The sequence below is a fragment of the Pundamilia nyererei genome, unplaced genomic scaffold (assembly GCF_000239375.1).
Source record: "Pundamilia nyererei isolate P.nyererei 1_Seehausen unplaced genomic scaffold, PunNye1.0 scaffold00697, whole genome shotgun sequence".
NCBI lineage: Eukaryota > Metazoa > Chordata > Actinopteri > Cichliformes > Cichlidae > Pundamilia > Pundamilia nyererei.
The window spans coordinates 73164-85768 of record NW_005188098.1 but is presented as its reverse complement, the minus strand read 5'-3'; the positions used below and the strand labels follow the sequence as shown (position 1 = coordinate 85768).

Here is a 12605-nt window from a genome sequence, read left to right as displayed (position 1 = left end):
TTCCCATGTTATTACGGTGTATCCATATAAATGGCCCACCCTGTACACTTACCATGTGTGACCCTGGAAGTATGACCTCATTTACCAGAAGAAATTTGCAGACAAAATAAACAATTGCTTTGATTGTATTGTAATTATTTTCTGTTTTCTTACAGGTGATGATAAAGAGGTTAATGCATATAGAATCAAAGGAATGGTAACGTTTTCCACTTGAATGCTTATTTACCATTTAATAGTAGCACAACAGTTTTCTATAAAAGATAAATATTGTGAAATATGAAGCCTATGTTTAACCTCCTAGGACCTGGCATCCACATTTGTGGACATCACATTTTGGGTTGTCTAGACCTAAAAACACTAATTTTTCTCTACAAGGGCCTGATATCCACTTACGAGGACATTCTACTGCCACTGTTCTATTACAATTTAAAATGAATGTCCTCATATCTGGATCTCATTTTTGTCAGAAACAAAATGAGGTAAAAAAAAAAAAAAAAGGGTGGCTGTGGCTACAATGTAGCTTGCCATTACCAGCGTCTGAATGTGTGTGTGAATGGATGGATGACTGGTTGTGTAAAGCGCTTTGGGGTCCTTAGGGACTAACTAGTAAGGCGCTATACAAATACAAGCCGTTTACTACACAATCGATTATACACCTCTAACCATATATGGTTATATATTTCTACGCATAAATGACAATCAACAATATAAACCTGACAACAACTGCGCCTCCATCCCTGCAGGAGAACTGGGGAGGTCCCACACGGGGTGCCCACGGCCAAAGTGTGAGTTTTGCTGAGAACCAGGGGCAACGAGCACTCATCTCCGCCAGAGGCCAGTCAGTCTGTCACAGGCTGAGAACTAGACCCCTGGGCCCCAGGTCCCTAAAAACCACCCAACACCAGGCAAAGGCCCCTCTGAACAGGTCCAAGCCATCCCAGACCACCACCCCAAATAGAGTTGGTCAACGACCACACCAGAACATCCAGCCATGCACCTCAGAGCCAAAAAGTACCCAAATCGCAGGGAGGGGCAGCAGCGTCAAGCGGGCAGCGGTAGGAATCAATTTTAAATAATAACTTATAAATTTTTGATAACAATTTGGTGGTACAGATATGTAAAGGTTTGTTACCAAGTAGGTATCTGTAGATTCAGATGATTGGATCTTGTATGATGGATTTCAGTTTCTGATATCCAAGAAATTTACTGTGGCTGATTCTAGTTCTTGAAACAAAATAAAGTTTCCATTTTGTGTAACATGCTCTTTATCCCTTTCTCATGCCATGATTAAAAATTTTGTATTTCCTTTTTCTGACAAATATCCAAATTGTTTCAAATGGCTGTTAGTTTACACTGGATCAGTGAAGACTTAGTTATTTTTCAAAATTCCCATCAGGCTGTCGGAGAGGTGTTTATGCTATGGCTTTTAAAGCAGTCATGACGCTTTATACTGGAACTTATGAAATGTCTAATAACCTTGGTTTAATCCAAGATCATCCTCTACTGGCTTTAGCAATAGAATATGACTCAACCATACCAGGTCTGAGAGCTTTGCAGAAAAATTCATACCTAGATATCTGATGTTACCCAACCATCAGATACCATCAGGGTGGTGGAGGTTCTGAAAATTACAAGTCAGAGGCAAAACTGTTGATTAACTTCAGCTGATGGAGTAGTTTGATGTGAATGAGAACTCACCTAAAAGTGTGAAAAGAGAGGTTTGTGAGCTTCTAAGGAAAAGTAATACATTACAGGCTTATCTTATAGTCTGTATTTTCAGTTTGAATTTCTTTAATATTTACATTTTTTCAGATTACTGCTGTTAGTGATTCAATGAAAATGACAAAAAGTGAGGGGAAAAGTGGGCAGCCCTGTCTGGTGCACTTCTGTAGGTTGAAGCTTTGATCCAATTAAAATTAATGAATCAATTTCATTATTCTAATGTTTAATTGATTATTTTTCTTTTAAAGTAAAATGTATGCTAATAAATAAAGATGTTGGACTGTTGTAACTGAAAGCAGGAGCAGCAAATATTATTTTTTCCTAATATTAGCTGTGATTTTTGTTATTATTAGTTATTATTAACTATGCCATTATGAAATGTTGACATATAACTATATATATGTATAAGTATATACAACTGCGCATCAATCACAGCAGGAGAAGCGGGGAGGCCCCAAACGGCGCACCCAGAGCCAAAGTATGAGAGTTGCTGAGTACCAGAGGCAACGGGCACTCATCTCTGCCAGAGGTCAGTTAGCCTATCACGAGCTGAGAACCGGGCCCCTGGGCCCAAGATCCCTAAAAACCACCCAACACCAGGCAAAGGACCCATTGAACAAGTTCAAGCCATCCTTGACCACCACCCGCAATAGAGCATGTCAACGACCACACCAGAACATCCAGCCATGCACCTCAGAGCCAAAAAGTACCCGCATCCCAGGGAAGGGCAGGAGTGTCCAGCGGGCAGTGGTAGGAATCAATTTTAACTATAAAATAAATTATACATTTTTGATAACTATTTGGGGGTAAAGATATGTAAAAATTCTGTTACCAAGTAGTTTTTTTGTTGATTTAGTTGATTGGAATTAAATGTTTCCTGTATGATGGATTTCAGTTGATGATATTCTAGCAGTAATTGCACCTTTCTTTTTTCAACATATTTATTAAATTTTTTCATAGTCAATGAAACAAACTAACAAAAACTGAAAGGCAAACTGCTCCTCCAATTATACTCATGGCACCCTATACCCACAAAATACATCCTATGCAGAGAAAATGACAAGCATAGGAAAAAAATGCCCATATAAAAAAGATAACAAAAAATCACTACATTATGTACATCAAACTGGTTAACTGTGCAATATCTAAGTTATTCACCCAGTTCACAAAGTTTACAAAGTACTTTTCGCTCTTTTTTTTCACTGTCTGAGAGCAGTTCTTTTCCTTTTTCAACATATTTATTTAATACTTGCATAGTCAATGAAACAAACTAACAGCCTAGAAGTAATAAATGCAGGAATTGGTTTAGTATAACCACTCTGAGACAGAATGATTCTAATTTTAGAGATACTGCGTAAATGGCAGAAAACAGTCCGACATATGTGTTCAATATGTGCACTGAAGGATATATCCTGGTCAAAAATGACTGCACGATGAATGGAGATCAAGTCTGATCGTTCTGAATTTAAGTGACCATTCTGAAAAAAATGGGGCACTCGACCAAAACTGTTTATGAAACTCTGCTGGAAAACCATCTGGACCTGAAGCTTTATTGTTTTTGGAGTTGCTGTAGGGCTTCATGGAATTCAGACACTGAAAGAGGTGAATCCAGAGCCACAATCGGTTCGTCATTTAGTTTTGGTAGATTTATATAGTTAAGAAATTCTTCAATGGCAGCATCAGCTGGATTAATCCATGTTGAATATAAATCTTCATAAAGGTCTTTAAAATATTTAATTATTTGTTATGGATCATGAGTAATGTTTCCAGTCAAATCCTTCATAGAAGAGCTGTTTTTTCTTTATTTACCTTTAACTGGTCAGCAAGGAGTTTTCCAGATTTGTTACCATGTTCAAAGTTCTTCAAATGCAGCCTATTGATCAGAAATTGTTTTCTCTTGTTAATGCTTTCATTTAATTCTACTTTTAAATTTCTCAGATTGTTTAATATATGTTCTTATGGTGAGGCAGCATAGACAGCTTCTAATGATAAAATTTTTTGTTCTTTTTCTAATACAATGCTTTTTTTTTCCTTATGAGAACATTAAAATATTATTTTGCCTTGCATTACTAAAGCTACGTGTTCCTCCCACAATCCAAACTCATACATTATAGTAGGTTAATAGGTTATTCTAAATTGCAATTACATGAATAATGAGTTCACAGCGCTACATAAATGTAATTATATTTGCACCTTCAATGTTACAAATGCATAAATAACAATAAATAATAAAATAACAAACAAATCTGTTTACTCTGAGTTTAATCAGCTTAAACTTACTGACAGCTAAGGATTTTTTTGGGTGGGGGTTTTACCTTAAGGATTTATTCTTTGTGTTTTATGTTCTAAGCGTTTTAGAAGCGTAATTAATGTTGACTCAATATTGATAACTATAAATGTAAATTATTAAGTTTGCTTGTTTTTTATAAAATAGCAGTGAGGACAGAGTTTAGCAGTTTGTAACAGTTCCAGGATATTCCTCAAGAAAATATATAAAAATTATTATGGCTGTTTGTCTGAGGTAAACATGATATTGTTTAATAACATGTTTGTTTCTCTAAAAACAAGCATTACTCAAGTGTTGCTTCTTGAAATGCTATCAAGGTTTAATCATCCATTTATGAATGTCAGATTGTCTGCCTATACACTCTAAATAAATCTGTAGTTCAAAATTCAGTATACACATGTATGATGAGGAAATTCTTGGCCTGGATCAAAATTGACGAAAACCACCCTGTGATGGATCAGGTCAGTTATTGTTCAAATATGAACTGCATGTAAGGGTAAAAAAAGATTTTAGTTACACACTCTGACTTTTATGAAGTCTGACAATAAGGAGTAGGAATGCAGAAGTTTAGTAATGCCTCAGATCACTTGGTTATAATAATGAGCTGCTTTGAGCAGTCAATAAGACTAGAAATGTATTATAGTATATAAATGTCAGTCAAATCCATTTTAAAATAGTTTACTTTCTTCTCAATAAAATACAAAGCAAGACCTTTTCATTCTGTTGTCATATAGTCAATGGTATTAACCTGATAAGCTAAATTTCAGGGTAATTTTTTTTACTTCGCAGAGTGGCCCAGTGGATGAACGCAATGATGACCAGGAAAGAAAACCAGGAGATAAATTTTATGAATCAGCCAAAACTGATGACAACGGTAACATTTTTCATTATACAGTAACACAAAAAGCAAAAAATATATCAACAGCTATGTTCATAACTTTGAAAGGATTTGCAGGAACACGCACTGAATATAATGCATATCTGGTTCATGCTATCCTGCAGAAACAACAGATGGTTACACGAGTGGAAACAAGAAGGTAGGAGAATATGTGTTTATTCAAAAGATCAAAATGAGTATTTACTCTGTTCTGCCATATGTTGTATGTAATTTAGTTACATATGATACCTCTTTATTTGTTGTGTGTAGAAGCCAAGTCCGGCAGAAACTGAGATACTGCTTGACAGACTTCACCTTCAAGATAAATTTAAGCAGAAGTTGTCACCAGCAGATTTTCTTCAAATACGTCCACCTGGGAAACAGATGGACCATGTAACGTCTGAGAAAGATGTAGCTCACACTTTTCTCCATAGGCTGATAATGTTGGACTACGGGGCCAGATATATTGCTGTAAGACCAGACAGTCCTGAGGTGACCACAGAGTCTGACAACACTGAGATAGATTACAGTGATCTGGAGGATTTCTTGAAAACCACTGCAGACACAAATGAGAAAGAGAAGGCTCGTGTGCATCCAATGGACATTCAGATGGCAGTATTTCACTGCTCAGACAGCTTCCTGAAACAGATGATGATTACAAAGCTCTCTCAGTGTCAGTATGCCTTACCTTTACTTGTTCCTGACCCAGTCACAAAGGAGATTCAGTTTCCTCTGTGGACTTTCAGAGAAATAACAAAAACCTGGAAGGTAACTCAAATTAAAGATAACTCAAAGATCATCATCAAGAAGAGTGTTCCAGTCTACAAAGCTGAAACACCCTTGGTGTCATTTTTCCGCCTGGGTTCTTTGTCAGTGTCTAAATCTCAGCTGATGAACACTTTGATCAACAACCGTCACGACACCTTCTTCCACAGAAACTGCCCAGGAAGCACCAAGTCTCGCTATCTGATGGATGGTGTGGCAGAGATTGCCTGGTACTGCCCTGCTGGAAAACCCAATGATGCCTTCAATGACTGCATTGCCTTCTGTAATCTCCATGGTGATGCTCTGTTGATTGAAAAACAGCGTGACATACTGATTGAAAAATCTTCAATCAATGTTTTTCTTTTGGCATCTCTGCAAAGCAATGAAGAAAGTCGATCACTCATATCATCTCTTTTTCAGTCTGATAAGCCTCTCATTTGTCTCACAGTTAATGACAGTTGTGATGCTGTTAAGATAAAAAATGGAAATTACATAATGGGTCTTAAAGACAAAAACCACTCAGATGTATGTGAAGACCTGAAAAGGATCATTACAGAAGTTTTGTCTTCTCTTGATGGTTCCAGATTGAAACCATCCTTCCAGCTTGAAACCATGGCTGAGCTCTCTGGAATCAGAGTGGATGAAACTGACCCAGCCTGTCAAAGAGGGAAATCTGCTGCTATGGAAATAGTCGATCTGCTTAAAAAGGATAACATGGATGTCTCAAAGATCAAAGATGAATTTCTCCCTTGTCAAGGCCAACTGTGGCATCAGTGGAGCAAAATACACAGAGAACTGTTTCAACTCAGAGGAAACATTGAAATGGAGAAAAGCAGAAAGGAACAAAAACTGATGAAAATACGTCAGAAACAATGTGCTGCTTCCTGCAGTGAACTGATGAAGTTGTTCACTGGAAGTCTCTCATTAATGAGAGAAAAACAAACAGGCAGAGAGTATTTCCTAAAATGGACTCAGATCTTTGTAGATGTCCTTTCAACAGATGATCTTTCTTCAGTTTTTCAAAGTTATGATGAAAAGTGGTCTGAGGTCTTGGCTTTGAAGAACAAACGTGACAAAGCAGATCTGTTATTAAAAACACAAACTGAACTTAAAGACATATCGAAGAAACTTCAGTCTGTAACCTTTGGTTTGGAGCACATCTTCAGAGAAATGGGACAGATCTATGAAGCCCATAAAACAACACAAAGAGGGAGCAGACACTCTGACTGGTCTAAATACCCTGAGCTGGCTGCACAGCTGATGATATCAGGACACCCGATGGAGCTGATGGATGGTGATGCAGGTCATGTGCCTTTAACATGGATCTCCAGTCTTTTAGAAGAAGTCATCAAGAAACTGGGGGACCAGAGAGTTTTTGTGTTGTCAGTTTTGGGCGTACAAAGCAGTGGAAAATCAACAATGCTGAACACCATGTTTGGGCTGCAGTTTGCAGTGAGTGCTGGCAGGTGCACCAAAGGTGCCTTCATGCAGCTGCTCAAAGTATCAGAGGAGATGAAGAAAGACTTGAAGTTTGACTATGTTCTAGTGGTGGACACTGAAGGACTGTGTGCCCTTGAGTTAGAAGGTAACAATCTTCATCATGACAATGAACTGGCAACATTTGTTGTTGGTCTGGGAAACTTGACACTGATCAACATCTTTGGAGAGAATCCTTCTGATATGCAGGACATTCTGCAGATTGTTGTTCAGGCTTTCGTGAGGATGAAGGGAGTTAAACTTTCTCCCAGTTGTGTGTTTGTTCACCAGAATGTCACAGATGTTGCAGCAGCAGGGAGAAACATGGATGGAAAGAGACATCTGCAGGAAAAACTGGACCAGATGACCAAACTAGGAGCCAAAGAGGAAGTTTGTGATGCAGAGTGCTTCAGTGATGTCATTGATTTTGATTTTCAGAAAGATGTGAAATACTGTGCCCAGCTGTGGGAGGGAAATCCACCCATGGCTCCTCCAAATCCAGGTTACAGTGAGAGCATCCAGGAAGTGAAGAACACCATCCTCTCTAAAGCTTCAGAGTCTGCTGGGATCACTCTCTCACAGTTCAAAACCAAAATTCACGACCTGTGGACTGCACTTCTGACTAAAAGTTTTATTTTCAGTTTTAAAAACACACTTGAAATTTCAGTGTACAGAAAACTGGAAGTCTCGTATGGGAACTGGACCTGGACCCTGAGGAGCAACATGTTGACCATTGAAAACCAACTTCATAACAGAATTGAAAATGGAAAACTTGATGAGGTTGAGCAGTCTTATCTTTTCAGAGAAACAAGCAAAAAATATGAAGAAGTCAGAAAAGAAATGACAAAATACTTTGAGGATGACAAAGACAGAGAGATCTTGATTCAGTGGAGAGGACGATTTGAAATCAAAATTAAGGAATTTCATGATGAACAAGTGAACAAAGTGAAAAGAAAACTGGACAGAGTTATCCAGCAGAAGAAAGCTTGTAAAAAGCTGGATGAGAATAAATCAGAGTTTGAGAACAAACTTCTGCAGAACACCAAAAAGCTCGCTCATAAACTGAAGGATAAGGCCAAAGATGAAGAAGAGCTTCAAAGACAGTTCAACTCTGTTTGGAGCAGCTGGGTTACTGAATTAACAGCAGATATAAAACCTGTTGAAGACATCAACTTGGAACAAGATCAGTTAACGATCCTTCAAGAACTTGGTTTTGAGCTACCTCTCACAGATGAAAGTAAAAGAAGTGGCAGATACAAGAAAATATCAGAGGTTGGTGATTATTCAGGTTATATGAAGACAGGTGGTAATCTGTTGGTTGACAGTTACAACAAATATAAAGCAAGAGGTGCTTTTTCCCATGAAGAACAAGAACAGTGTCAACTTCTGCACGACAAATGTTTCAAGTGATCGCAGTTTTTGCCTTAAGGGTGATTCAGAGAAATACATTTCCTACAAACCGTACAAAACTGCTGGTCCACCGTATGATACCTGGAGAATCACTCCTGATGGGTCTAAACTGGCATATTGGAAATGGTTTGTTTGTCAATTTCAAACACAACTGGAAGAGCACTATGGGAAAAAGTTCCAGGGCAGTGGAGCTATTCCAGATCAATGGAAAGATATATCTAAAGAAGAAGCCATTAAAAGTCTGGATGAAATGTGTTAATGATCAAAGAAACTGCAAATCTGCAGAAAATTATGTTATTGTTTTCATGTAATAACTCATGAATACAGCTGTGACAGTCTGATTTTGTCTGAGTGAGAAAAAGGAAAGTCTGTAAACTATTAACATGAAGAAGATGATAAGATTAATTTTAAGTGAAAAAATATAAAAGGAAAGACAAGTCACATTCTTATTGTTGCGTCCATCTAGACTTTCAGTGTTTTTCAGATAAAACATTTTTAACCTAATTTTGTTAATTGTGATATTGTTTCCCTATTTATAACAAAATATTTTGTTTATCAAATACTCAAAAAATGTAAAGAAACAAGTGCAAAAACTGCTGTCATACAAGATATATATGTATATATATATATATATAGACCCATATATATATAGATCTATAGATCTATATATATATAGATAGATATATAGATAGATATATAGATCTATATATCTATCTATATATATCTTTCTTAAGGAAGAGATACAGAAAGGATTTAAATCCATCACTGAGAAGACGAGCAGCCTCTCCCTGGATATGCTGAATGAATCCAGGCAGAAGCCTGAAGAAATCCTCATAGATCAACTTTGTAACTGCTGCTGGGTAACATGTCCATTCTGTGCAGCTGTTTGTACCAACACCATGAAAGATCACAGTCCTGATGACCACAGCACTCCTTTTCATCGACCTGATGGGATAATAGGATCTCACTATGTACAAACTAAAGTCCTCAGCATCAGTTTCTGAACAACAATTGTTACAAGTGAAGAAGGTCTTCACCCTAGCTCAGAGAAATACATTCCCTACAAACAGTACAAAACTGCTGGTCCACCGTATGATACCTGGAGAATCACTCCTGATGGGACTAAACTGGCATATTGGAAATGGTTTGTTTGTCAATTTCAAACGAAACTGCAAAATCACTATGGGTTCATGTTCCAGGGCAGTGTATTATATTCCATATATCTGGAATGTATATATTCCAGATATATGGAAAGATATATCTAAAGAAGAAGCCCTTAAAAGTCTGGATGAAATGTTCTAATGAGCCAAAGAAACTGCAAATCGGCTGAAAATTATGTTATTGTTTTCATCTAATAACTGTGACAGTCTGATTTTGTCTGAGTGACAAAAAGGAAATTCTATAAATTATTAACATGAAGATGATGTTATGAGTGACTATAAGTTAATTCACAAAAAAATAGCAAGTGAAAAACAAAAGTCACATTCTCAATGTTTCGTCCATCTAGGCTTTCAGAGTGTTTTCCAGATAAATACATTTTTACCTAATTTTGTTAATTAGCATATCATTCACCTGTTTATAACAAAGATTTTTTATTTATCAAATAGTCAAAAAATGTAAGGAAACTAAATCTAAAAACTGCTGTCAAACAAGTGTTAACACTCTTTGATCATTAATTTCAAACATTGCATCTGAAACCACAACAAAAACATCGTCTTTTGTAATTGAGTGGTGTAATTTTCAGTTTGATTTTAGATTAAATTTACTCTCACAGATATATGATTTGAGATCTGTTTGACTGTCTTATGCTAATTTCATCTAAACCTGTTATATCCACACTGAATTTTGTTTAACTCGACTTTTATTTCATCTCAGCTCTTTTTTTGTTTGCATTTGCAAATGTTTAGCGTGTTTAGTCAAGTGAAAAAAGACAGCTGTCAACAGTTTGAACAACTTTTTGTTTTCTATGTCTTAACTAATAAAATAGTTTATGCTTCATCTCATTTGAATTGCTTGATTTTTTTTCATTGTGTACAACATTGAATGCAGAATAGTCCATCTAATTGCCAAAATCTGCTAACCTTATATTTCATAAATTGCACTGACATGGAGCAGCAACAAATTCATCAACAACTGATAAAAAACAGATGAAACAAACCTGACAGCTGTCTGCTAAACTAAGTCAACTAACTGTTTGTGTGATCAGATTTGTAAATTTGCAAATAAGTTTCACTTACCTTCTTTTCATGTGTGACTTTTGCTACACTTCTGCCGCGGTGGATCAGCAAATGTGTGAGGAGAGTTGTTTGTAAATAAGTTAAGTCAGTGCATTAGGCCTGAGCTCAGGCTCACAAACTCAGGCATTCTCTCAGGCTGTACCTGTACCATAAGTTTCCAAGTACCTACCACTAGATGGCGCAGTACTGAGCAATTTAAGTGTGAACTTTGTAGCAGTGGTTGTGCTGATACAACCACTGTTACAGACTACAATGGATTTATCATGTGCTTGCTGTAAGTTTGTGTTAATGGGGTTTTTAGTGGCTGTCACTGGTAATTCATATTGGAGCTGCATTAACTGAAACAGTTAACTAAAAAAACTCCCTCTGTGAGTGTCTCACAGGATCTGATCTCCAACTAGAAGCCAGAGAGATGCGCTTTAAACTCACTGTTTAACCTTAACACAATGTGTTCAAAATCACTTTGAGCTTGCACAGCTCTGGCTCACCATACAGCTGCAACAGCACAAATGGCAGGCTGGAAAATACTCAAATATGGTTGCAGTAAAAATGTCAATGTACCCTCTTTGTTACATCACATTGTGAAATGTGAATAAGCAGTTTAACTGTGTACAAATCTCAGGAGCAGCCTGCACAGCACAGGCTGGACCCTTTAATATGCTTCAGGCAGGTCACTGGAAGGTCGGTGATTCCTCTGTGACCTTCTCATCTTGACCCTTTAAAACTTCTGCCCTGATCCCAAACATCCACAAACTAAAACCTGTGCACATTTAGCTTCTTTTACAGGAACACAGTACTGACACATTAATATATAATGTAAACACAGTGACCACAAAAAGGGGGGAAATTAAGTGAAGTAAGAGAATTAAAAGGAAAAAAAGAACACATGAGACCAGCATATGGATGATATAGTATGAGCTGATCATGTTTACTTAATTAGTTGTTTCCTTACTTTTCCACACTAAGCAGCAGAAAGAACTGAGATTTTCAGAGTTCTTTATATATTTATGCATTTGCACACACATGCACGTGTGCACATTCACACACAGACAACTTCAACCCTCAAATACAGTATAAGGTTACATAGTTAATATGTGTTAAATTACATGTTAACACCTACAACCAAAATGGTTTTATTAATCTTTCTATTTTTCTCATTTTTTTTTCCCGCTTTCTGTATTTTTGCTGCTTCGTTGTCGATACCTCGTTAATACCTTTATACCTATTTCACACCTCCTACATCAACACTATTGCGTAAGAAAAAGATGCTCACACAATGGTATAGAAATGGGAATTTAAAAAGCACACACACAAATGTTGAAAGGCCATTCAACGTTCTAGCTTTAAAATGACCATTTAAAAAATTTTTGTAAACATGATTTTTATACTGGTTTAATACTGTCATATATTTTAGGGAGGCAGACCCATTCATTAGCATTAGCAAACTCATCTCTTTGTCAACCCATCACTATTTCATACAAGCATGTAACAAGTGAGGCATTTTAAATGCTTCATTAGAGGAAAGCACAAGTTAATACAGAGAAAAGTGTTTTCTGTAAATTTATCGCCAGATAAACCTGAGTAACATCATAAGATATTGTATCTGTGGTTAATCAGCAGGTCAGAGTCCTCAGTCCTACACAGCCTTGTGACCTACATGACTCAGTCTCTTTCTAATCTCCACGTCCTGTGGATGTCAAATGATGCAGGTCAGCAGAAGAAGTTCTCGGCCAGCTTCCTCATTCTTTTATTGTCAGTGGCCTTAAGGGGACGTGTAGGAACTGAATGAGATCGCTCTTCATCTTCAGGTTGCTCCTCTGTGATGGTGGCC

At 37.1% G+C, this 12605-nt stretch overlaps 1 protein-coding gene across 1 annotated transcript; it reads left to right on the top strand.

The window, feature by feature from the left end:
• The first annotated feature begins 692 nt into the window (after positions 1-692).
• LOC102200752 (interferon-induced very large GTPase 1-like) lies at positions 693-8537 on the top strand. The gene is made up of 5 exons (XM_005754854.1): positions 693-1055; positions 2158-2472; positions 4799-4883; positions 5012-5046; positions 5157-8537. Exons 1-5 carry the CDS (start codon positions 693-695, stop codon positions 8535-8537), a joined length of 4179 nt encoding a protein of 1392 aa, XP_005754911.1.
• The last annotated feature ends 4068 nt before the right edge of the window (positions 8538-12605 follow it).

Excerpts from the sequence above, each read along its gene's own strand:
- LOC102200752 (XM_005754854.1), top strand. The coding sequence starts at position 693 with ATGACAATCAACAATATAAACCTGACAACAACTGCGCCTCCATCCCTG. Across the intron at positions 2,473-4,798 it reads GGAGTGTCCAGCGGGCAGTG|AGTGGCCCAGTGGATGAACG; the intron begins GTAGGAATCAAT and ends TTTACTTCGCAG. Across the intron at positions 4,884-5,011 it reads AGCCAAAACTGATGACAACG|AAACAACAGATGGTTACACG; the intron begins GTAACATTTTTC and ends GCTATCCTGCAG.